General features: G+C 42.8%; 4 protein-coding genes and 2 non-coding genes across 9 annotated transcripts; 5 read left to right on the top strand and 1 right to left on the bottom strand.

The window, feature by feature from the left end:
• Window positions 1–32: 32 nt before the first annotated feature.
• On the top strand, window positions 33–6,497 carry ppt2b (palmitoyl-protein thioesterase 2b). Of its 3 annotated transcripts, none has more exons than XM_017419463.3 (9): window positions 33–480; window positions 1,383–1,536; window positions 1,768–1,863; window positions 2,241–2,345; window positions 2,450–2,533; window positions 2,627–2,680; window positions 2,764–2,848; window positions 3,172–3,226; window positions 4,476–6,497. In XM_017419463.3, exons 1-9 carry the CDS (start codon window positions 301–303, stop codon window positions 4,617–4,619), a joined length of 957 nt encoding a protein of 318 aa, XP_017274952.1. In that variant the 5' UTR covers window positions 33–300; the 3' UTR covers window positions 4,620–6,497. The 3 variants fall into 3 exon arrangements, with proteins under 3 accessions (XP_017274952.1, XP_017274961.1, XP_017274971.1); XM_017419472.3 differs by having other exon boundaries at window positions 34–480; window positions 2,645–2,680; XM_017419482.3 differs by lacking the exon at window positions 2,627–2,680 and having other exon boundaries at window positions 35–480.
• A 920-nt stretch (window positions 6,498–7,417) lies between these two features.
• rps5 (ribosomal protein S5) lies at window positions 7,418–9,849 on the top strand. Its single transcript, XM_017426061.2, has 6 exons — window positions 7,418–7,523; window positions 8,213–8,316; window positions 8,561–8,770; window positions 9,161–9,289; window positions 9,559–9,657; window positions 9,740–9,849. Coding segments are annotated over exons 1-6 (612 nt in total). The 5' UTR covers window positions 7,418–7,522; the 3' UTR covers window positions 9,809–9,849.
• Window positions 8,351–8,484, top strand: LOC112450855. Its single transcript, XR_003039584.1, has one exon. It is a non-coding gene; the product is annotated as a small nucleolar RNA SNORA3/SNORA45 family (small nucleolar RNA).
• On the top strand, window positions 9,348–9,480 carry LOC112450856. The gene has a single exon (XR_003039585.1). It is a non-coding gene; the product is annotated as a small nucleolar RNA SNORA3/SNORA45 family (small nucleolar RNA).
• Window positions 9,850–9,902: 53 nt separating the features above from the next.
• On the bottom strand, window positions 9,903–24,325 carry ddah2 (dimethylarginine dimethylaminohydrolase 2). Of its 2 annotated transcripts, none has more exons than XM_017426049.3 (7): window positions 24,135–24,325; window positions 14,610–14,759; window positions 13,566–13,972; window positions 12,710–12,898; window positions 11,499–11,618; window positions 11,227–11,370; window positions 9,903–10,477 (listed from the first exon to the last, which is right to left on the bottom strand). In XM_017426049.3, the coding sequence occupies exons 3-7, from the start codon at window positions 13,863–13,865 to the stop codon at window positions 10,358–10,360; spliced, it is 873 nt and encodes a 290-aa protein (XP_017281538.1). In that variant the 5' UTR covers window positions 13,866–13,972; window positions 14,610–14,759; window positions 24,135–24,325; the 3' UTR covers window positions 9,903–10,357. The 2 variants fall into 2 exon arrangements, with proteins under 2 accessions (XP_017281538.1, XP_017281528.1); XM_017426039.3 differs by having other exon boundaries at window positions 14,610–14,730.
• lypc (ly6 domain containing, pigment cell) lies at window positions 18,833–23,120 on the top strand. The gene is made up of 3 exons (XM_017426073.3): window positions 18,833–19,095; window positions 20,546–20,665; window positions 21,574–23,120. Exons 1-3 carry the CDS (start codon window positions 19,044–19,046, stop codon window positions 21,783–21,785), a joined length of 384 nt encoding a protein of 127 aa, XP_017281562.1. The 5' UTR covers window positions 18,833–19,043; the 3' UTR covers window positions 21,786–23,120.
• Window positions 24,326–24,471: the final 146 nt, after the last annotated feature.

Below are 24,471 nucleotides of genomic sequence, written 5' to 3'. Positions count from 1 at the left end.
CCCCCGGAAGTGACGCTGTCTCACCTTTTAATTTAAAACCGGAACAAACAAATGCAGAAAGTAGAGCGGCTGCGGAGTGTTTTTCTCAGGTGTTATTTTCAGCGGGAACACCCGCGGTGTGTTTTAAACAAGAATATTAACCGACCTGCCGCAGCTGGAACTTAAATAAGCTAAAAAAAAGATGCATTAACAGCTAAATATTAATAATTTATGACCTAACTATCTCCAGCTTTGCGTGTTTCTTTTATTTATTTTATGTAAAGTGCTTTTACTCCGTGTTTGGGGTTCCTCTGAGTCACGATGCGGGGCTCACATTTCGCCAGGACGAGGAGGAGAAGCAGCGGGGCGGCCGCGCTGCTGTGGCCGCTCCTCGGTGCATGTCTGTGGGCTGCGGTGGTCGGGTTCAAGCCGGTGATCGTTGTTCACGGTCTGTTCGACAGCTCGGAGGATTTTAAAGCCTTATCAGTGTTCATCAATGAGGTGAGCGTCCGGGCTGAAGAGGTTCCCACTCAGCCTTCATGTAACAGAGTAAAATCTGGGATGGGGAGATATTTAAAATGATTTAAACAATAATATTAGTATCAGCAACACCTGAACCTACATTATGTAATATGTACTGTGTTTAAATAGTTATTAAGCCTTTGTAAAGCTAGTCCTACACAAATACAATGTGGAATAATACATTAAAGTGTAATTTATGAAGTTAAAAATGTAATTCAGGTGCAAAACATCCCATTTCTGTGCTCCAGATCAGACCCGAGATGTCTGACTGATTATAAACATTTAATGATAAATGTTGTTTTATAAGGAAGCAAAACGTGTTCAGACCTGCTTTCTTCCTGGAGTTCAAACCGCCAGTGCACCTTTGCTGACCTGATAATGTGGTTTTGGTAGAAGAAGAAGGAAGAAAAAGGAGGAGGAAGCTTTCGTCGGGTCTCTTGAGAGATTGAGGTTAAACCGACCTGCAGTTCCCCGTCTCATCGAAACCAGAAATCAGAAATCTGCCTCTCACCCTTTCTGCTTCGGTCTGCCTCAGACGCTGTCGCGGCTGTGTATGGTTCTTCCACTTGCCGTTTCGATAAATCAATGACTTCAGTCATCAAATCCAATAAACGACACCAAACAGGAAGCGGCACAAATGCATTTTTCTTAGAAACGAGGCGCCATTTAAGAGGAAATAAAGAGGTTTTCAAACAGAACAGGATTTATTACCAACAAGTGCTGTTACTGCAAAGAAATAATCAACCAAACACAAATTTCCTGCTAAGTTTAGGTTTGATATAAAAGTTTTTCAGGCTCTGGATGTTGGGTTTTGTGCCCGTTAAACACGAGCGTCTTTCTGGGGACGTCGTGAAGCGATGATCGTGTTTTCTCTCCCGCAGTCTCATCCGGGGACGAACGTGACGGTCATCGACCTGTTCGACAGAGGCGGCAGCCTGCAGCCCATGTGGAAGCAGGTGGAGGGATTCAAGGCAGCCATCTACCCCATAATGCAGAACGCCGCGGACGGGGTCAACCTTATCTGCTACTCCCAGGGTGAGAGAAGGCATTCCTGCCGTTCTTCTTTCATTCTCAGATGAGCGGTTTACTGTAAACACAAACGGCTCTCTGATGGTGAACACAACGATGTTCGTTTGCATTTTGTTTGTTTTTGAGGATGTTTGAAATTTCTGCTTCAGTCATTCGGAAACTTCCTGGTTGCTTCTGTGAATCAAACCTTTAACCTTCCTGATTAATGACGTCTTCCGAACGTTTCACCCGATCCAGGCGGGCTGGTTTGCAGGGGCATCCTCTCCACTCTGTCCGACCACAACGTTCACTCCTTCATCTCGCTGTCGGCGCCGCAGGCCGGGCAGTACGGAGGTGGGTTCCCCTGCAGGGACCAGGCTGTGTTACAGAGTACATACCTGGCATAGTAACAGGTGTGTACTCTGTAAGTAGTGGCCTGTATTGTGTATTTCTACTGAAGTTTCTTAAGGATCTGTTGTTAGTTTTTCACAGTCTACAGCTGATCTCTCAGGTCACTTTTTATGTATTTTTTAGTCAAATAAGCCCAATTTTTGTACCATCAAGCAGCAAACTGATGCACTAAAATCGGCCCGTTTTTCTTGAGATGTTTTGAGACAAAAACTAGAAAATAAGCCAGAACTAAACGAGTCCCGATGCTGCTGGTTTGTTTCTCGATTTGCTCCGTCTTCTTTGCATGTCTGACCCGCCTCTCCTCTCTCTCCTCCTCCAAGACACAGATTATTTTAAGATTTTCCCTCACTTCGTGAAGACGAACTTGTACCACTTGTGTTACACCGGGATCGGTCAGCACATCTCCATCTGCAACTACTGGAACGGTGAGATCGGAGCGCCGGCGTCCGTTAAAGTCGGGGTTTTTATTCTGAACTTTGTCAGAAATGACCCAGCAGCTCCGTGTTTTTCTTCCCTGCTCTGTCTGCAGACCCCCACCACAGAGACCTGTATCTGAACAACAGCGAGTATTTGGCTTTGCTCAACAGCGAACGGCCGAACCCGAATTCGACAGGTCAGAAAAAGCAGCTGCCTGCTAACAGCTGATCAGCTCCCAGCTGAAGTCTCTGAGAATAATTTCTAAATCGGTGCTGTTTTGCTCTAAAAGTGAAACGTTTCTTACCAGAAATGCACGAAAGCAAAGAATCTTCCTGGTCGACGGGTCAGAAGTTAAATATTTACACAGATTAGTGATGCCGTCGTCAGGTTTTAATTCCTGTAATGAGTCCAAACTTTCGTCTGCAGAGTGGAAGAAGAACTTCCTCAGGATCCAGAAGCTGGTGCTGATCGGAGGCCCCGACGATGGAGTCATCACCCCCTGGCAGTCCAGGTGAGTCCGTCCTGGTTTCAGGTCCTCTCAGGTTCTCTCAGACTCATCTGGTTGGACTTTAGGACCAAACAGGACAGGATTCATTTCAGGCTGTAATGTTAAACATCTATAAATTACAATCTGCTGCTAAAATGATGAGTTAATCGATCGTAAAGCTCTTCTGTACCGCTGAGAAAAGCTGACAGTTTTTACAGCTTCAGTGTGATTTTCATATAAAAGTTCCTCGTCTGACTCGTTTTTATGGCTTGTTTGTTTCCACCGTTTGGCCCGGTGATCCCCCCCCCGTGTGACACGCTTCCTCGTCCCTCCCTTGTGTTTCACAGCCAGTTCGGCTTCTACGACGACAACGAGACAGTGGTGGAGATGCAGCACCAAGACGTGAGTGGAGCTCCGGCTCGGAACGGGAACTGATATTAATCTTTCTCCTCCGCTTCTTACAAACTCGCAGGTTTTTGGCTTTTATTGCCTCTTAAGTTTTAAACTAATGTCCTGCGAGACGTGGAGTACCTTCAGCTACTACCACACCAAATCTCAGCCGAATATCTGTCAAACTGACCGAGTTTTAGCCTTTTTTTGGTTTACTGAGGTCAGTCAGCTGTGGTGGCCATCTTGACAGATTAACTCTAAACGTTAACGAGTTTCAATAAAATCTGTCTGCTGATTTATAAGATATTTTGCTAACAGACAAACAAAGACACAGATAATTACATTATCATCTACCATTAATGGTGATAATAAGATTTAATACAAATATTTTAATGTTTGTAGCCAAAAAAGGCTTATTTGTGACATTTTTTCCTATAAAAGCTTTTATATAAAACAAAAACAGCTAAAACGAACGAGAACAAGATAAATATATTTATGAAAAGCACCATTTAGGTTCAGGAGTCTTTAATATCCCTGAAGGACGATTAGTTTCAGTCTGGAGACACAGAAACATTAATCCACGACAAGAAAACCCTGAGATCACAGCGGCTCGTTGCTGCAGGGATACGTGATTTATTCGCTCTGGCAGTCCGACATCTTGGCGTCCGGGCGGGACGCCGTGGCGTGATCAGGGTCTGCCGGGAAGCTTCCGTTGCGTCGGTCACTGAGGTTCTTTCAGCAGCCAGGAGTTTGTTCCTGTTTTTACATGATAAAGATCCGAACCAACAGATGAAGGTCAAGTTGAAACAGAGCTTCAGATAGAAGTCCGTTCACCGATGAGCCGTAACAAGGTCAAAGGTCAGCCTGTCGTCAGGAACAGCTCCCAGGTGGATCATTTACAGCCGCGGGAACGACCACTGAGGAGTTCTTTCTAAAAATCAGTGACCGTTTCTTTGTCTTTGAGGCTTTTAGCTTTAAAAAGAAAGACCAGTCAGTGACCGCAGAGGAGACAGACTTTAAAATCTGACGCCGTGGATGATCGTTGGTGTATAAAATAAATAAAAGGGTTTCGAGAACACAGCCCTGAGGTTCGCCAGTGGAGGACAAAGGGACAGATCAGTCCACAAGTCAACATATGAGACCAGAGTCAAGCCCATAAACATTATATTTAATGTATGAAACCGTAACAGAAGGGAAAGTTGAGGTGGGTGGAGCTCCTGCAGTAACAGAACCTCCTGTCGTCCTTTTCTTTCCCCTCCAGATGTATCTGAAAGATGTTTTCGGCCTGAAGACGCTGGCAGCTCGAGGGGATCTGATCCTCTGCTCGTTCCCGGGCATCGAACACGTCAAGTGGCACTCGAACGAGACGGTGTTCCACGCCTGCATCGAGAAGTGGCTGCTGTAGAGCCGAACGCACACAAACAAACACGGGGTCTGCAGCTTGTTCAGCTCTCACCCCTTTTTTAAAAAAAACAAAACATAATAAGACGCGACTATCTGTTTTATCCTCATCCTGTCGTACGTTAAAGTTTAGATTTTCTCGTCCTGTTTGGACTAATGAGACGTAAAATGTCTTCGATGTGATGAAATCTGCGTCCCAGCTCCTTTAAACCTTTAAAATGCCGTTTTCTAACCGTTGGATTGGGATTTTAGAGAACTTTCATCATAAAACTTCACCTGATTTGGTTAAATTTGTTTAAAAAAGAGGTTTCGTTTTTAACCTCATGGCCCAACCAGCTGCAGCTCCTCCTATAAATATCAAATCTGCTCATTTTAAGGTTTTATTTTACCCTTTATCCTTTATGTTTTTTTTTAACTAAACCAACATTTGTTCGTGCTTTTAAAGGTTTTGACAAAAAGCCGCAGAAGTTTGCACAAAGAAGCGTCTACTTAAAGCTGCTAACATTTAGCTGTATGTGTAGTTTTAGGTTTTAGGGGATTATTGCTGCTGAAAACGGCTCGCGCTCGCGCCCGGCCCGGTCAGACGGGATTTTACGCTTTTTAGTTAACGTCTAACTAGTTCAACTGGTTGAGTCTGGAGGAGGTGAACGGCTGTCACGTTATCCCCACCTCCAGGACTAATTAAAGACCAGTTTTTTACAAATTACTGATCAAAAAGGTGTTTCAGATTGATTAAAACCGCTCAGATTAGGATTACAGTGGTATTATCTTTGTATGAACAAAGCTTGTAATGAGTTGTTTCCAGCGACAGGGGGCGCTGTCGCCCACTTCCTCCAAACTCTGATGGGTTTGTGGGTTTTTTCCTCCTCTGAGGGAGGCTGAACTTACAAAAATTGTATTATTTCTGTAACATTTAGCCTCGTGTGTTGTCATCGGCGAAGGGAAGCGGAGAAACGCGCTCACTTCCAGTCATAACACAGAAATGTGTTGCCTTTTTGTACAAATCTGCGTTTCTTTTAAGGGACATCCTGCTTAGTCTGCCTTTTAAACAGTTAAAACCTGTTATAACCCTTCATAGATGTGTAAAAATGTAAATTTATTGGCATTGACAGTGTTTGTGTTCCTGCTTCTCTGATTATCGCCATGCAACACGACCGTGCCTGAACGACCTTCTGTCGTCTCCGTGTGCAGATTCACTGCCCCGCTCATCTTTGTTTTTTATTCCCACTTGTTATAATGGAGGCCCATTAGCGTGCATGTCTGATCCGATCGTCGTCCTCGGAAATCGGTTTAATGCACTCTGGAGCCGATGTCCGTCAGTAGATGAAGCCTTAACTCGTTCCTCGTCACGCCTTTCTGTTTGCCGCCCGTTACCAAAGTGCTGCCACGCTCTGCCTTCAGTGATGGCGCTGAAACGAGACAAAAAATGGGCGCCAACTCTGTTTCGTCCTCCAAATCCCTGCTCGTGGTGACCTTCACCTTCCATCGCGTTTAGATATCTCAGGATGTTTTGTGTTTATCAGAAAAGGGATTTTTGTTTTTCGCTGCTTCTTTTCTCTGTTTGTTCCACGAAAAGTTGGAAAAAAAACAGGAAACTAAACGATCAAAGCGTTTGTTGCACGGGAGGGAGAAGGGAACTCGTTTAGGTTTGTTCAAAATGTGTTTTTTGTTTTTTTTATTTATTTGTTTGTTTTGTCATAAATCATCCGCTGGTTTAAGGGGCATCTGGATCTGTTCAGTTTTCTTGTACAAACTCTTATTTCAAACGAGGACTCTTTTAAACACTAAAAAAATACTATTTTGACAGTTTTTACAGTGTTTGTCTGGCAAAATAAAAAATCGTCAACTGTCATTTACTTAATAAAAGACTATTTAAGCATCAGGTTTGGTTTGTTTAATTTTTTGTCTTTTTCAGTTTTCTACAATCTTGACATCAAGTTGATTGTAAAAATGAAACAATTCGATATAATCCTGAATATTTAAATGTTTTATATTTCCAGTGTGTCCTAATTCTTGGTCCAGTCTTTTGTCTTTATTAAACCTGATTGTTTCCTTAAAAGTGCATTAAAGCATCTAAAGCCAGTAAAACATTTAAAATTTGTTAATGAGGTTAAATTATGTTTTTTAGTTTAGTTCAAGACAGACCTGAAATGTTCAAAAAGGATTTATATGAAGACAACCTGATATAAATAATCAGATTAACTAATTATGAGATGAATATATTAGATTTATCTGGACATTTGTGTGTAAATGTAAATATTTACATATATTTATGCAGATGTTTGCATATAAGCAGATACATGTGGATGTGTTTTTCTGACATATATATATATATATATATATATAAATATTATTGCTTTTAATAGACAAGTTGTATTTGAAGTTTAAACCTGTGGATCAGTTAAATGTAAATGTTTATTTTGAGTATTATTTACTGAATTACTATAAACAAATGTATACATACATTAAAAAAAATATAGGTTCAAAATAAACGAATCAGTGAGCGTAAATAACTTTATTGCGATATTTAAATTGTTCGCACACTTTTTCTATCAAAGACAAATTAAAGGATTTAGATTTATGGTTGTCTTAATATTTGTAGTATTTAAACGTGTCATTGTAGACAAATATTAATATATTAATTGCTTTTTAAAGTTCATATGAATAATATATATTCATAATATGTTGATATATTTCTAGTGTTTGTGAAAAAGTTATATATGTTTTTGTTTTTGCTCGGTGTAAAGTAAGCGCGTACAGTAAAGCGTTCCTTCAAAAGACAACATTTCCCAGCATGCTCCGCGGTGGCGCCGGAAACGTGCAGCCAGCTCACCGGATATCTGCGCGCGGCGCCTCGAACGGGCCCTTTTCCGTCTCAGAGAAGTGTGGCACAAAGCGGCAGGCGCAAGTGAGTACAGGGAAAAGCGGCTTTAACTCTGTTTATTCGTCCAGGTGGAAAATAAAACCGGACGTCTGTGAGCGAATTATCTTCTAAGCGCTCGATGAAGTCGTTCAGAATTCTGTTAGCTTTGATGAAAAGTGTTTTTATCACCTTCTGAATGTTGTCGCGTTAGCATGTGGCTAGCTAGCCTGCTAGCACATGTGTTGCGGCGTGTCGGTCAGTAGATAGTACTCGTAGCACACAGATGACCGATAAATTAAAACTGAATCCCCTTTTCACATTAGACATTACCTAAACGTGCTACAAAACAATTTTACCGATTTCTGACGACCTAAGGTTAGAAACATTAGCATGTTAGCCCAGATGAACTGATCGTGAATCAGACTTATTCTAAGGCCTCCGCTCTCAACTTAGTTGTTTAATTTAGCACTGACAATAATTTAGCTTTAATCTTTTATGTTTGCTGCTGTCACCATTTAATTAACTTCATAAGTGACTTTAAATCCATAATTTTCCATCTGTATTCAGCTGGATTATTAGCATTGCTTTGCTTTAATTTGAAAAGTGTCACTAGTGGCTCAGTTTTGAAGTGTATAATGAAAATCCTTCAACATAGTGTGCTAGTATGATTATGTTTATAAACTGCTGAGATCATAATCTAATAACCAGAGTGGTTTGTTTCCTTGTCTCCACAGTGACTGAGTGGGAGACCGCCCCAGCTGTGGCTGAGACCCCTGAGATCAAGCTTTTTGGGAAGTGGAGCACCGATGATGTTCAGATCAACGACATCTCCCTGCAGGTGGGTGCCCAGCACAGGCAATGGCAGTGATTGGATCGAGGCTAGAGTCACGTCTGGACGCTGACCCGTGGTCCTGGCGTGCTAGAGCACTCGTAGAGGAAACGATCTTTGCTTATTCATTGGCTGCAGTCTCACGTGGCCCAGCCAATCACCAGCTCAGATACATGACTTACCTGAGCAACGCTGTTCATATGAGTGTGTGTGTAAGGGTGAGGTGATTAAAGATGGCGCTCCTTGTCTGCAGGATTACATTGCCGTGAAGGAGAAGTACGCCAAGTACCTCCCACACTCTGGAGGACGTTATGCCGCCAAGCGCTTCAGGAAGGCCCAGTGCCCCATCGTGGAGCGTCTGACCAACTCTATGATGATGCACGGCCGCAACAACGGCAAGAAGCTGATGACCGTGCGCATCGTCAAGCACGCCTTCGAGATCATCCACCTGCTGACCGGGGAGGTACTGAAACCGCTCTACTTGGGGTTTATAATTTCATCTGCTTCAAAAACTTAAAAATGGCCGCTGCTGTAAATGTGGAGCTTTTTTAATTTCTTGTGACATGGACAACTGTCTGTCTGTTTCCTGATTATTTGGTAGTTAGCTTCCTGTTAAATCTGAGTTGTTTTCACCAACTAAAGCCTGCTGTTTGGCTCAGATTTGAGTTGGATGCTGTTCCAACATTTTATTGGGTTTCAGTAAACCTTTTTATTGTTATTATTTGTCTTGTAGCAGTAAACACAGGAACAGTATAAAGGGTGGCTCATAATGTCCTGCTGATTCCTTCCAGATTTATACTTAAATTAGTTGTTTTGTATCGTTCACCGTATTTATTTTTATCTTTGTTTCCAGAACCCCCTTCAGGTTTTGGTCAACGCCATCATCAACAGCGGACCCCGTGAGGACTCCACCCGTATCGGTCGTGCTGGTACCGTCAGGAGGCAGGCCGTGGACGTGTCTCCTCTCCGCAGAGTCAACCAGGTGACCCGAGCGCCATTTTCTTTCTAAACCGGTCGAGTTGTCGGTAATGAACATCTGTGTCGAGGCTAGAGTCACGCCCGGACGCTGCTCGTCGTCCTGGTGTGCTAAAGCAGCTCGCAGATTGAAGCTCTTTGTTTATTCATTGGCTGCAGTCTGCTGTGATCCAGCCAATCACCAGCTCAGACACAACCCGCTGCTGCGTTCGGCAAATTAAAGTTAAAAACAAACCACACAAGTGTATTGAGTTCTAACGTCCTGGTGTCCCACAGGCCATCTGGCTGCTGTGCACGGGAGCGAGAGAAGCCGCTTTCAGGAACATCAAGACCATCGCCGAGTGTCTGGCCGACGAGCTGATCAACGCAGCCAAGGTGACGTTAAAACGAGCTCGCTGCGTTTTCCCTTCACTGGAATCGAAGCGCACTAAACTTTTACACTTTCTTGCTCCCGCAGGGTTCGTCGAACTCCTACGCCATCAAGAAGAAGGACGAGTTGGAGAGAGTCGCCAAGTCCAACCGTTAAACATGTTCGTTTTCTGACAAAATAAATCTGGAGGAATCTCAGACGACTCTGAGCGTCTTTAACTGGAGGCAGCTGTAGAAACACCTCGACAAAGTTTTTTCAAACAAGTCAGGGTTTTTATTACTGATTCGTACACAAAAGCTAAAACATCTGTAATTTTACATTCAGCAGCTAGTTATTAAAATTAAAACACTAGATTGGTATAAACGAGGGGAACTTCAGTGGAATTAGAAACGCGTACCGTAAACAGAAATGCCCTCAGAGTGGTTTTTAAACTTTCTGATCTGCTTTGATTTTAGCACTAAGTACAAAAAAATGTTAATGTTTCTGCTGATTTTAGTGCATATTTGTGTAAAAACAGGCACCGGGTTGCTGCTTCGGGACAAAACCTGAAGGAAAATGTAAACTTTTTAAACTCAGTGGTTGTAGAAAAAGCAGCTGAGCTTCATTAACCGTGGCAGGAGGAGCAGCTGTGCCTATAAAATCATTTAAATCACACACACATCTGATCATAACTGCATGTCCATCCGGCGGGCTGACGCCGCGTCTTCAGAAATGCGAGTGCTTCCTGTTGATGAGGAGACAGAGGGAGGACAGAGACGCCCCCAGTTTGGAGGCTTCGCCGCAGGCCGTCGGCAGGAGGGTGTAGTCCTGCAGCTTCTGGAAGGCCTGCAGAGACAAGGGAGGAAACTGTTTACTGACACGAGCTGCTGCTGCCGCCGGAGGAAGAATAAAAACACTTCGCTGGCTGGAAATAAGAGCGACTCATGGGTGGAACTGAATTAAACTCAGACGTGACTCACTTTAAAAACAAAAACATGAAGTCAGAGGGAACAAATGTAGTCAGAATTTGAGTTTTTTCAACAATTTCATAACATTTGGGGTGAAAAAAAAGATGAATAAAGATGAACTAAATGTCCAAAAATCTGAGCTAAAATCATTTTAAAAAGTTGCATTTTAGTTTAAAACTAAAGCAAAAAATATATGTTGTGCTCATTAAAAAGTAAACGGACACAAGGGTGGGTAATCATGTAACTGCTTGTGTTTGGACTTTAACCTTATGAGTCGACCTGATTTAAGATGGCTGCTGCAGCAAACTGACCGGAAAGTGCAAAAAAAAAAATGTCTCCGACTGTGTCAGTTTTACAGAACTGTAGCTAAAACTTTGTGTGGTAGTAGCTGAGAGTCATCCCCTGAGCGCTAACAATATTAGCTGAAACCTTTATCATGCAGGGGGTTCAGGCGATGGGTGCTCTTTTTGGGAATCTAGCTTGAAGCAAATAAAGAGCAGAATTGTCTCGTTTATCTCTGCCTTCATGGTTGTTTTGGTGAGTAAGACTGACTTTACTGACGCTTTCATATCTCCAGCAGAAAGGATAGTTTGAAGCATTTCAGGGTCAAACCTGAAGCGAACTCACAGAGACGCTCTCGGGACATTCCTCGGCGGGCCTGTGCAGCAGGAAGTCCCGTTTGGACGGGCCTCGAACGTAGACGCAGTTCGCCGCGGCCTCCTCCGGGACGGAGAGCACTTCGTAGTGGTGGTCGGTCAGCTGCTCCATCATCTGCAGGAAAATCAGACTGAACAGCGTTAACATCACAAGAACTGAACAACGTCGACTTCCCAGAGCTTAAATTTGTTTTCTTTTAGCTAGAAATTAAATTGGTGGCGCGGGGTGCGAGCCCTCCTTACCCGCAGCGTCTTCTTGGCGCCGTCGCTGCTGCTGACGACGATGGTGTCCGGACCGCCCATGGAGCAGACGTTCTTCAGCCGGGCTCCGCCGCAGACGGGGACGGTGGACACGGCGAAGTCCTGAAGGGGTGGAGCTCAGAATGAGAACGCTTGAAGCTCCAGAAACATTCGTGACGTCATCAGTTCGTGTATTTTAGTCATTTTTACTGAGAAACGAACAAAAACGCCGGATTGAACATCGAGTTAACGCTCCCGCAGGTTTACTGACAGATGAGCTCATTTTTACACCATAATCTCCTCCTGATCACAAGAAAATGGCTCATTTTTCCAGATAAGATGAAAGTAGTTCTGTTATTTGAAGGCAGGACTTTTTAAAGAACACCTGAAGGCATCGTCATCTCTTCCGTTTTCCTCTGATTTGTTAAAACGAATTCATGACCCGACATGAGCTTCAAGCACTGAAGCCTCAAAACTAAAACAGACAATAATCATATCCTGCAACAATCCGCTGGTCTTCCCCTTTAATCCCTTCTGACCGTACACACACACACACACACACTCGTGCTGAATGTGTGTGAGTAAAAGCACTTAAGCGGAGTGAGGGAATCGATATTCGGGTGGGTCTCGTCGGGCCGCCGGGAGCCGACCGGAACAACCTCATTCATCTGCGTTCAAAGACGAGAATTCCCAAAATGCAAGAAAAGCAAATGGCCGCCAGCTCTCCTCGGCAGCTCCGCTCTTCTTCTGGTGGTCCTGCCGACGAGACCGGCCGAACGCGTCCGTCTAACGCCTTTCCACATCAAGACGCTGCTGAAACGTTTGGCCCGGCAGCATAAAGTTCCTTTATTTAGACTCAAACACGACCTGAAGGCGCGCTCGAGAACCCAAACCCGGCTGGTTAAAAACACGCTGACATCAGCTGAAATATCAGCTGAAGAAGCTGAAGCAGCGGAAGAAGCTGGGGTTAAAAGAAGCTTTTAAACACTTTAAAGACTGGAAACATCAACAAACTCTCACTACCAGCGTTTATAACAAGTAAAAGTACATTTTTACCACCAAAGGTACTTCCTAATCACAGTCCTGACCCTGTAACCTTGAAATCAATAGGGATCATCCTCCTCCCAACAAGGTTTGACATCTGCACATTTAAAAGTTAAAGATTCAGAAACTGTCCACAGATGGACAGACGTATGGCGTCACGCGTCTCTTACCCTGAACGTGTCCGCCAGCACTTCGGCTCCCCTCCGGTTGGTGTGGGAGGACACACCAACGAAGAACTCCCTCCCCGTGAAGAGGACGTCGCTGCCCTCGAGCGTGGCGCCTCCGGAGTCTCCTCGCTCCCCCTCCATCTCCACCACGGTCAGGCCGAGCTCGGACATCACCCTCCTCACGGCCTCCGCCTGGGGACGGGGACAAACGGGGGACTCAACGTTTACAGAGTTTAAAGAAACAGAAGAAGGTCGTCCACGTCTTCCTCAGGCTCGTCTCGAGCTCATTTTTGGGGATGGGGACTAAAATGTCTCTATAGAACCAAATCAAACAGATTTATACATGACGTCCATGTCTCTACGGTGGCCCACAGAGGACAAATTAAATAGCCTCTACACTTTTTCAGCTGGCACCAGCTGTGAGTCGTTTAAACTCCAAAACTGGCCTGAATGTTGGAAAGAAATCTTACTTTAGTGACGTTAAAGTTGGTATTTTCTATAAATTTGAAGAGAACGGTTTGACTTTGTAGCCAGAAGTTCGGCTGAATGAATACTAAATGATAAAAAAAAGGACAGAAACAGGTTGGTATTAATCTGTTCTAGTTATAGTTTAAACCACATTATATTTTGGGTTAAACTGCTCCTAATAAATCAACACGGCTGCCTGGTGGTTGGATTTTGACTCATGGCTCTGAAAAGTTTCCGTCTACGTTTCGTTTTTACACAAACTCTGTTCAGGTCAGAAATCTGCGACTCGGCTGCAAACAGAAACGAGTCCTTTTGTCTGACAGATGTGTGTGTGGGGTGTTTTCAGGATTAAGAGCGCCACAGAGGGATTAAAGCCCCCCCACTGTGTCACCTCGCTGCGCCGCTGCTGTCTGAAGGGCCTGGTGATGAGCGCCGTGTCCCCCTGGACGATGGCCACGTCCTCGATCCTCCAGCTCTCCGGCAGCTCGGGGTCGGGCGGGATCTCGATCAGCTGCAGGCCCACCTTCTGCCGCAGCGCTCCCGCCAGGCAGCCGAACTGACGCCGGGCTTTGGCCAGGTCCACCGCCGCCCCCTCGTTCTCCCGACCGTCTCCCGCCGCGCCCCCGAAGGTGTCGGGGACGCCCCGCACCACGGCGTGGGTGAACCGGCCGTAGGGGCACATATTCGCCATGGCGTCTGGAAGGATGAGGATGCTGGATGTGAACTAAAGGAGGTCTAAATGAGGAAGACGAGGGTCATCTTCATCAGCCGGAGCGCTCCGTCAGAGTCCGATCTCAGCTGCAGAGATTTTATAAGAAAAACAACATTTGTCACTAAATATATGAGCTTATAATTTGTTACTAAAGAATAAGAAACTGGAGGATGTCGGAAACAATACGAAGACTGTCCGACTGAACGCAGACAGAGCTGCACTGTTCGGAGTCAGATTGTAGATTATTTGTAAAAAATGAAATATGTTTCAGTCTTTTTCAGATTTGGGACAATTGGTCTTTATTCGTCTTTCCTGTGTCCCACAGAGAGGGTCCTAAACCCCCCCACACACAGGATGTTTCCTTCAATTTATGCAACAAGTCCCAGCCTTTCCCATCCAGCTGTTTTCACACAGATTCAAACACTAAAACACATCTGGAGACTCGTTTACAAGCTGGGCTTCTTTCTGGATCAGGCGTTCTTTTAATAAATAAAAACAAACAACAAAAAGGCAGGATTATTTCCTCCCCATCATCTCCTTTTGTTCTGGTTAATCCGGCTGTAGTGATCAGAACCCAAACAGAACCGGCCCGACAGCCTCCTAACAAAATACTTCTTTTTTTTTCCCCACCTTTTTTTTTGTTTTTTTAAGAAAAAAAATGGGGAAATTATTTGTCAAAACGTCCCCAAATGCGACCCATAACAGATAAAAGTAGAAACTTACGTGTTCTGGTGTCGTATTGATGAGTTTGATCGCGGTTTTTCCCCTCAGTTTGATTGAATCTCCACACCCGCTCCTGTTCCCGTTACTCTCCTTCTCCTCCGCCGTCAAGTCAAGATGGCCGCTGTGGAACGAACGCACTTCCGGTTGGGTCTTTTCAAAGTAAAGCCCAAGCGTTAACGAGGGTTCTAGTTGCTACAGCTCAAATAATAATAATAATCTCGCGTTGTTAAAAATGGTACCAATTGGATTCGTTTTAGTCAAATTAGCGCATTTACACTCAGTGTCAAACTCAAGGCCCGCGGGCCAATTTGGCCCTTGTTATTGTTTTATCTGGCCCCCCACTAAGATGTTATTTTAAAGGGAAAATAAAATAAAAAATAAACACACTCTCTGGGTTTACTACTTCCTGTCTTGTTGGTGTAACTTTGATGCGGAGAACAAGCACCTTTTATGACTTTCTTTAGATTTATTTTGGCCTAAAAACACTTTTCATTTCCCCTTTAAACATTTTGGACCGCTTTAAAAACTAAACACTAGAGTCAATTACTAAGAAACAATAAATCAAAAAGTTACAGCACTAGGAATGATCACAAATATCTTTAAATTTGAGCTATTCCATCTTTTTTCATGAAGTTAAGAGTTTTAAAGTTTACATAAGACGTCACTGGGGGAAAGGTCATTTCTATTATTACTGTTTATGAATAATTTGACATATTACATCTAAAATTTTAGGTTAATTTGAAATTTTTTTCAACAAATCTGAACTGAGATCGACACCTACCTATGACCAAGTTTTTAATTTTAGCCCTTTTGTGCCTTTGGGCTTTAAATTCATGTGTTTAATAAACAAAAATAGACTATTTCTGTGTTTAAATAGAGAAACAGCTCCGATTTAGTTGTGGTTTGTGCAGCAGTTTCAAAATAAATAAATTAACCGTGTCAGGACAGACATTTTTTATAAAGTCACGGGTTAGCTTTGTTGTTTTTCTGCGTTTCAGACTTAGTTTTATAAATTAAAAGTTAAAAAGGAGCTTGAAAATAAAGCGCTCACCAGACCGAGCAGCCGTTGAGCTTTTAGTCTGAAAAGCTCCGCCCGCTGACTTCCGGTTCGCGCGGCTACATAAAGTTAGCTCGACGCTGCCCCCCATCCCCCACTCGTCCTGCCCGGATTCAAACTGTGAGGGTTTTATTTTCTAAACATTTACACATTAATAAACTCTTTAAAGACGCCAGGAACGATTTAAGTCCAGTTTTTAGTTAAATAACCGAGAATTAAAAGTTTAAACGACGAAGATTGACGCTTCTCTGCCTCAAAACACCGACTTCTTACTTTAAAACTAATTATTTCACTGAACAAACTAATATTTAAAGCCACAACTTGGCTTTAATGGCTAATAATCTGCATCACATTTAACAATAAACACCTACAATGATAAATATGAACACACGGGGATGTAGCTTTATTATAAACCCAGAAAATGACAATAAATCAGATCTAAAAAACAAACAAAAACAACCACAACCTCAATAAAAAGGATTCAAAGTTTGAGTTGTAAACTGATCTAAAACCAGCACCGAGTAATTAATAAAAACAACAAAGACACGCAAAATTTGAAAAAAGAGACTCCAAAGTGATTTAAAACGACTGAAATGTGACTTTAACTACAGGAGACAAAACTGTCAAACTGGAAGCAGAATAATTATTTTAAAAAGGTTCAAAATGACCACAAAAATCACAAAAATGACTAATGAGAACATTAAGATAAAAAAAAAAAAAAAAAGACTAAACTTCATCAACAATAAAACCATAAACTGACGAATAATTAACTGTAAATGTCTCCATTTGTTGTTTCTGCTCAAAAATTAAAATCCCAGAAGTGAAAAAAGTTTATTTTCTTATAAAATAAACTGTTGGTCCGAGCCGGAGCTCCGGGCTTCAGGTCCAGGACTCAAACAGATCTGGGATCAGGAGGTTTGGAGGATTAAGACCTCCTGGTTCTCCTCTAATCCTGGATTCTGTCCACGACCCGGAAAAATAAAAAAAATAATAATAATCTGGGTTTCCTGAAGAAGTGGGTCAGATTAGAGGAGAACATCCAGATGGTCCTGCAAAGAATCGAGATCTGGAGATTCTGAGAGGAGGAGGAGGAGGAAAAGGGGGAATAACCAGAGGAGGAAGAGGAGGAGGAGGAAGAGGAAGACAAGGAATAGGAGGAGAAGGAGAAGAACAGTTGGAGGAAAAGGAACAGGAGGGTGGGGGGGGAGAACAGTTGGAGGAGGAGGAGGAACAGGAAGAATTGGAACTAGAGGTGTAGGAGGATCCAGGAGGAGGAAGAAGAACCTGAGGAGGAGGAAGACGAGGAACAGGAGAAGGAGGAAGAGGAACACGAGAAGGAGGAAGAGGAAGAACCGGAGGAGGAAGAACCTGAGGAGGAGGAGGAGGAGGAGGAGGAGGAGGAAGAGCAGCAGCAGCCGGACTCTGATTAAAGAACTCGTCTGTCCGACAGAACAACTATAATCTGCCTCAGATTAAACGGCATTAATCCCACATCTGTCGTCTGATTCAAACACCTAAAACTGAGCTGTTAGAGCTGAAAGTAGCAAAACATTAGCTAGGAGCTAAAACCAACAGAACAGCAGCTAAAATCAGCCGTCACCTGAAGCAGGTTTCAAAGAGAACGAGGTTCTAAAAGGAACCTTGGGATTTTAAATAAAGTTAAATATTTAGAAAAAGGATCGAAGCTGAAGTCCGAGCAGCTGTTTGCTGAATCAGCCGAACGTTCGGGTGTTCAAGCAGCTAAAACAAAGTCTGTGACGAGCGCCTCGCTGCAGTCTTCAATAAAAACTTTATTGTTCAGCTGGTTCGTTTACAAACAGAACAGAACCTGAATCTGCTGCTTTAGAACCAAACCCTTTAAACACAACGAGCCGATCTTCAACCACCCGAACCTCCACAGCAGAGTGGGGTAACGCACGCAGGGAGTGGTTTTCAGGCGATTATCGAGCTGGTAAACAGCTTACAGAGTCTGGGTCAGCTGACCTGCTGTCCTCACGTCTCCCATTAAACCCTGAGGGACGTCCTCACTCACCCTCCCTGTCCCCCGGGGGGACTGTGTCCAACCGTCTCTAAACAACGTTTCATTTTTAAACAAAAAAGGGTCAGGAGGTGGAAAGTTGTATGTGTGGGAATTAATCCAAGGAGCTTTTTAAATCAAAATGAGCATATTTACATCAGATTTTCCTTTTAAAGGTTTATTTTTAATCAAAACTGCTCATTTGTTGGCTTAAAATAAACATTTTCCCCCATTATTTAACAGTTTCTCTTCCCCTTTAACTGTAAATTTAAACAAATTTAGACGAGAATGATCCTTTTTTCTGGTTGAAATACAAAACTGTTTATTTGTGTCACTTCCAGCTGATTACGAAGAAAAAAAACGAACAAAAAGAAGAAAATAAACATGATTCGGACCTAATTTTCTGGTTTAAATGTTAACTTCAAATATGATTCCAGGTCGATATGATATGATGATTTAAAGCTAGAATAAAATATCACCTTTAAATCATAAAATCTTTTATTTTAAAGCAGAATTTACAGAAAACTGACTGAAGATTTGTTTGAAAAGCAAAAAAAAAAAAAAGTGCTGAAAAAAGATCATTTACGGTTTCTTTTTTGCTCAAATGTGACGTTTTGCTCAGAATTTCGTCATTAAATCGCTCTGATGATTCTCTGTAAAGTTTATTTTTTTATTTCTGGCGCCGTTTAAACACAGGTGCAGAAATTTGGACCTAAAATTTTCCGTTCCCGGCTCATTCTGACAAGGGGAAGGTTTCTGGAAAACGTGTTAAATAATCCACTGTTTGGTCTTTTTTAAATTTAATTTTCTACATAAAAATGCGACTAATTAGAATTTGACACTTCTGGTTTTAAATTTTCGACGGCGCATCTTTAAGTAATTAAACCTCAGAGTTCTCAGAAACATTTCTGATTTTAGAGCCAAAACAGGAAGTGTTTATTTCTGCAGATCTTTATGTTCTTTAAACAAATAAAACTTCCTTCTTTCCTCACTTTTTGGCTCATTTTCTCAGCTCGGACATTCAGTCAGTCTCTGGGTTGTAGCTGCGTTTAGCACAATAACACGACACAAATCTGTTTTGTTTTGGTTTTTTTAATTTCTATCAGCTGCTCACAATTACCCCTCCAAATCCAATTGAGGGTCCCAGGAAGTAGACCGAGCCTGCCTGAGAGTCCCAGCAGCGCTCAGGAGACTCCGACGCTGCACCGAAGGACGCTCGTTTTATTCAATTTAATTAAAAATAAACAGTCGTCACGAGGGGGATTTAATCCGGGAACGGCCTGGAGGACATCTCAGACCGAGCAGTTAGAGTTTGAACGTCTTCTCGTCCTCCTGAAGGACTTTATTTCGAGGACGAGTCATGTCTCGTTCCCAGCTTCTCATTGGACTCCTGCTTTGTCTTCCTTCGGCAGGTAGGAGTTTGTTTCTCGTTCTTCTTCCCTCGTCCTCCAGGACAAACAAACGTCCTGCTTTGAAGCAGACACTGAGGGACCTGCTCCCAGCGCGGGGACAGATCTGTCCGGTTTAAACGTGCGTCCTACTGGGACAGCAGGTTTTAGGACGACCCGAGGGACCTTCAGCTCCCATCATGCCGAGCTGAAGTCACTTCCTGTCTGAGCGTCCAACATGAATAACGTCCACTTCTTCTTTTTCTGTTCCCTTTTCAGGGGTCACCACAGCGAGTCGGCCTTCAATCCATCTGTCTTCTGTCCTCACTCCCAACTACCTCCATGTCCTCTCTAACTGCATCCATACGTCTCCTCTTTCTCTAACATCCTTCTGTCCCTCCTATGGACATGTCCAAACTGTCTCAGTCTGGCCTCTCTGATGACCTCATTCCTAATCCTGTCCATCCTCGTCCCTCCCGAGGAGAACCTCAGCATCTTCAGCTCTGCCACTTCCTGTTCTGTCCCGTCTCTTTGTCTCCAAACCGTTCAACACGGCTGCTCTCACCATCTGTAAACCTTTCCTGTGACCTTTGACCTTTGCTGCCACCCTTTTTGTCACAAATCACTCCTGAAATTTTTCTCCATCCTGCCTGGACTCTTCTTCTTCACCTCTTTACCACTCTCCCCGTCCTCCTGTCCTGAACGGTCCTAAGTACTGGACATCCTGCACCTTTGTCCTCACGTCGTCTCCAAAATCCGCTGCATTAGGACCCGTCCAGCGGTTCGATCTCAGCTACCGCCACGCCTCATTTTTAGCTCCGTTTCTGTAAAAATCAACCAGACAGCAGCCATTTTTGTCTTAAGGTCAGCTGGTTGTGGCAGCCAGCTAATAATAATTCAGTCATAAAGAAAACAAACTCCTAAATCACCGTTTTTTTAATCTGTTATTAATTTTAGGTACCTGAAGAGCAGTTAGAGGATAAATATTTATAGTGACTTCAGAAATTGTTTGTTTTAGTTTAAAAAACAAATGCATTTTTATTACTCAAACATTTGGGTCAACACAGTTTCCTTATTTATTTCCTCAAAACTAAACAAATAAGAAGTGAATCCCATTAAATAATCTAAATAAATTGAATCTAATGAATACCGTCACATTTTTAGTTTTTTTCGGTGAAAAACTAAATGTTTAAAGAGCAGATTTTAAAAAACAAACTAAAAACACATTTTTGAACAGTTGTTTATTTTTTGTCCACCAGGGGGCACCAATGAGTTCATTTTTTTTGCTTTTAAAACAGACAATCTGTGTTTAAACAAGTAATTTTAAAAAGAAATTCTTACATCTGTTGATATAAAATGTCAGAATGTTTGGTTTGTTTGCCTGCAGGAACATTTAAACACATCCAGGCATCCTGAGGTGACGCTGCGTGTTGAAATGTGGGATTAAATGAATTAATTCTCTGTCGTCTCGCAGCCTGTTTGAGGTGTTTCACCTGCGTGTTTCCGGCCATCTCGCCCATGGACTGCCTGAAGTTTCCTCTGGAGTGTCCTTCAGGGCAGCGCTGCCTCTCCAGTGAGGCGACAGGAAGACGAGGCGAGTGTGTTTGTGTGTGTGTGTGTGTGAACAACAATCAGTCCTTTCTAGACCAGCTCTTATTCTCATTCACAGCCTGATTTGAAATCCTGCGTCTTGTTTCAGCTTCAGTCTGATTTCTTTGAGTGTTTATCCATCCAACCATTCATTCCTTTATTCATTCATCCATCTTCTACCACTTATCTGTGGTCGGGTCGCTGAGGCAGCAGGTCCAGGAGAGGAACCTAGACCTCCCTCTCCACCTCCTCCTGGAGGATCCCAGGCCAGAGAGGATCCAGAATCCCTCCAAGGAGTTCTGGATCCTCCACAACACCGGAGAGGACATTGCTCCCAGTGTCTGGGGAGTGGCTCTCTCCACTTACACTCTCTCCAGTTTAAAAAAAAAAAAAAAAAAAAAAAAGGGCCTGATGGCAGCCAACACCGCTAAACAGGAAGTCTGCAGCTCCACCTGCACATAAACAAAGAAATCAGACTGACTTCAGGTGGTGAGGCTGCATCGTCGCCCTTCTGTCCTGTTAAAAAGGTACAGAGTGACGTGTGAACACGCGCACATATGACCTCAGGATGAGCTGGGAGGACGGACACCTCCGCCTCCACCGCGGCCCCAACTCCCCCAAGTCCTCCTCTCCCAACAAGGAGAGCTCCAAAAGAAGAGGTTCACAGATAACATTGAAAACAAGCATCAGAAGGCGCCACACAAGCCTTAAAACCACTTCCCCCAGCCCATAATGTCCAAAAACAATCTCTACGTCCACCTGTGGACCCAGAAAGACCAAAGAGGACAGTCATTCAGGTGTGACTTCTCAGATGTAATGTTTGTGTCGTTGGTTAGTGGCGTGGACGGTTTTAATAAACCGGGTCCAGAAACCCTCCGGGGTCATCTGTAACGTCTCCTCCCGCCCCCACAGGTGTCGTCCAGTTGACGATATACGAGAAAAGCTGCGCCGTTCCCGCCCAGTGTGGCCTGAGTGGACAGAAGTTCACCTCCGGCGTCTACTTCAACTACACCAACGTCTGCTGCGACACGGACCTCTGCAACGGCGCCGGACCGGCCCACGGCCCCGGCTGGGGAGGAGCGGCGCTCTGCCTGCTGCCCGTCCTCGCCCTCCTCGCGGCCTGAGACTGTCGGCCGCCATCGCAGCATCGGAACATCGAGGAGCCAGATGTGCGCTCAGCTGTGGAGGGCGCCGACTTTAAATCATTTCACTGCTCGCTCGTGTTTAAGCTGTTAGTCACCACAAGGTGGCGCCAAATTCACCAACTCTGCATTCGTCGACAGAAATCTGTTAATGGATCATAAATATTCCCACCATTCCTTCCTCTTCGAGCAGGGAATCATGGGATCATTGAACGGCTCGCCGCGTCCTTTAGCAGCTCGGTTTTAGATGGAATATGTCAAATCATTCATATAGAAACAAATGACCTTCTCTTGGTTTCATATTATGTAGAATTTAGAACAAACAGACTTCACTAAACAAAGAAAAATAGATCGAGCTTAAAAAGACGCATCATTAGCATTCACTTTTTATGCCTTCTTATGAGTTTTTTTCTTTATTATAAACAGCTCAAAGGCCATCTACAAAAATCTAATCGTACAGCTACTAACATTTAACTTTGAGACGAGAAGAAAACAGAAAAAGACTACGTACGTTAAAGCAAACATGATGTTACTGTGATGTTTAGTAACTAAAGTCAGATACTATGTCGTTTCTTGGCTGCAGGTTTATCAACAAAAGTTTAATCGGTCCTGTTGGATCTTCTCTGCAGCTCTTTTCACGTCAAAAATCAAAGATTACTGAGAAATTAAAACTTTTTTTCTAGGCTTTAAAGTAACAAGATGACTAAAAAGGCTCAGATTCTGAAGCGAAACGAGAAGCGACACAGACTCGATCTGTCACAAACAGGAGGAACAGATCTAAAAACATTTAAATGTTTTCTTAAAGGAGGGCCTGAGGAAATGTTACCGAGGGCCGGATCTGGCCTGCGGGCCTTCGGTTTAACACATGTTACAGACAACCATCCTCAGACTGATGTAGACTTAAACACCTCTGACTCTCAGTAATCAAAACTATTTTTATTTTCGTTGCATCTCAGCTCCTGTTTTTATCTTTTATTTCTAAATTTACGATCCTTTCACCCCAATAAACATTCGTACGTGTTGAATAAATAATAAAAGCATATAATATATGATTAATGGTAGATTATTCACTCTGCCCTACAAATATCTGTTACCTAACAAAAACATCGAACTTCTTTTTTAAAATTGTTTATAAATACTCCCGATATTCAAATCAATCATTTTCAAACAGATCCCTGAGATAGAAAACAAGCTCTCTTTGTTTGGAAACACCTGAACATCTGTTTACCTGATGTGTTTCTGTGGCGGATGTTCAGATGGATCTGAAACTATATTCTGGGAAATAAACAACTTATGAAAACAGGTTTGTTATTAATATTTTAAAAAAAACTAACAAATTGACTAGAAACAAGTGTTTTATTGTTAACATATTCATCATTTTGGCCAAGTTCTATCTTCTCATTAAGTTTTACATTTAATAAAAATTTTTTTATATATATCAAAGGCTTTATCATTATGTTGATTTACAAATGTTGCCAGCCTTTATAAATGATCTGCCTTTTTTTTACTATAAATGATTGAATAAAAAAAAAGGTAAAAAATCTAACTTGTCCTTTTTAATTAAAGAAATCTCGTCTTTATCTGTGTTGTCCTGTCTGTATGTTTCATTTATTGTCCTTATTGTTTATTTTTAATCAGTTATTTTGTAAAACTTGATATAAAAGTTTATTTCAAAGCCAGCAGAGCAGTGATGCTAATTCTAGCTTGTATGCAAACAGGCACAAAAGATTTTTTTTTTTTTATTTTGTCCTACAACTTTCCACTTGGACCACACAGTCAGCAAAGACAATTTCTCAAAAAAATAAATAATTGTATTTTAAATTAGTTTTATAATTTTTCACTGACTTTAAAGATGCTTTTTTCCTTCCGCCACCGTTAGGGGGCGCTGGAGCCCCGGCAGCACCCATCCTCCCGCGCTAATGCTAATGCTAGCTTGTACATAAACAGGAACCAAAAATACATATAATAGTCCTAAAACCTTCCACTTCGACCAGTCAGAAACATTTTAATAATAAAATTAATATTAATTCATTTTCTTATCTCCGCTGATTTCTGCTACTTCCTTCCGCCACCATTAGGGGGCGCTGAAGCCCCGCAGCACCATCGTCCCGCGCTAAAGCTAATGGCTACAACGCAGAAGAAGACAATAGTTTTAAAAAATAAACCATTTTCTTCTAAAACTGCGTCAGGTTAAAGTTTTCTCTCTGTGCACTAAAAAAACAATTTCACCTCAAGCGACCGGAAGGAGGTATTTGTTTAATAAATAAAGCCCAAATATTAGTATTTCGATGACCCAGCGAGCGCCGAAATAGAAAAAAGCTGCTGCCTTACCGCTGTAGAGAATCCAGTCTTTTAGCCTCCTGTGACACCTCTTGTTGTCACCCTGTCTCTATTTTTAAACACTTTACAAACAGTACAAACAGATAACTGAGTCCTTTTTTCATTCAGTTCTGTAAAATCACGAACAGCCGCTAGCTTTAGCCGCTTCGCCATGGTGCGTTCAGGGACATGGGGAAAAAAAAGTGAACTTCATGTGTCGGAACAGCCAATCACCGCTCGAGTTTGTAGCAGCTTGTAACGAGATAATTTGTGTCAGGTGTCTGCAGTGCATCAGAAACGAAAATGGTTGTGAATTATAAGTATTTGGCATGAATTTTACATCACTTGA

The sequence above is a fragment of the Kryptolebias marmoratus genome, linkage group LG5 (genome assembly GCF_001649575.2).
Source record: "Kryptolebias marmoratus isolate JLee-2015 linkage group LG5, ASM164957v2, whole genome shotgun sequence".
NCBI lineage: Eukaryota > Metazoa > Chordata > Actinopteri > Cyprinodontiformes > Rivulidae > Kryptolebias > Kryptolebias marmoratus.
Note: the sequence above shows the minus strand (reverse complement) of the source record. Positions and strands in the feature narration are given on the sequence as shown.

Coding starts and splice junctions, on each gene's coding strand:
- ppt2b (XM_017419463.3), top strand. CDS start 301: ATGCGGGGCTCACATTTCGCCAGGACGAGGAGGAGAAGCAGCGGGGCG. Junction 2,681..2,763: donor AGAATCTTCCTGGTCGACGG/GTCAGAAGTTAA, acceptor TTTCGTCTGCAG/AGTGGAAGAAGAACTTCCTC. Junction 3,227..4,475: donor TGGAGATGCAGCACCAAGAC/GTGAGTGGAGCT, acceptor TTTCCCCTCCAG/ATGTATCTGAAAGATGTTTT.
- rps5 (XM_017426061.2), top strand. Junction 8,317..8,560: donor TCAACGACATCTCCCTGCAG/GTGGGTGCCCAG, acceptor CCTTGTCTGCAG/GATTACATTGCCGTGAAGGA. Junction 9,658..9,739: donor AGCTGATCAACGCAGCCAAG/GTGACGTTAAAA, acceptor TTGCTCCCGCAG/GGTTCGTCGAACTCCTACGC.
- ddah2 (XM_017426049.3), bottom strand. CDS start 13,865: ATGGCGAATATGTGCCCCTACGGCCGGTTCACCCACGCCGTGGTGCGG. Junction 11,619..12,709: donor TGCTGGCGGACACGTTCAGG/GTAAGAGACGCG, acceptor CCACCCCTTCAG/GACTTCGCCGTGTCCACCGT. Junction 10,478..11,226: donor AATGTCCCGAGAGCGTCTCT/GTGAGTTCGCTT, acceptor TTGTCTCTGCAG/GCCTTCCAGAAGCTGCAGGA.
- lypc (XM_017426073.3), top strand. CDS start 19,044: ATGTCTCGTTCCCAGCTTCTCATTGGACTCCTGCTTTGTCTTCCTTCG. Junction 19,096..20,545: donor GCTTTGTCTTCCTTCGGCAG/GTAGGAGTTTGT, acceptor GTCGTCTCGCAG/CCTGTTTGAGGTGTTTCACC. Junction 20,666..21,573: donor TGAGGCGACAGGAAGACGAG/GCGAGTGTGTTT, acceptor CCGCCCCCACAG/GTGTCGTCCAGTTGACGATA.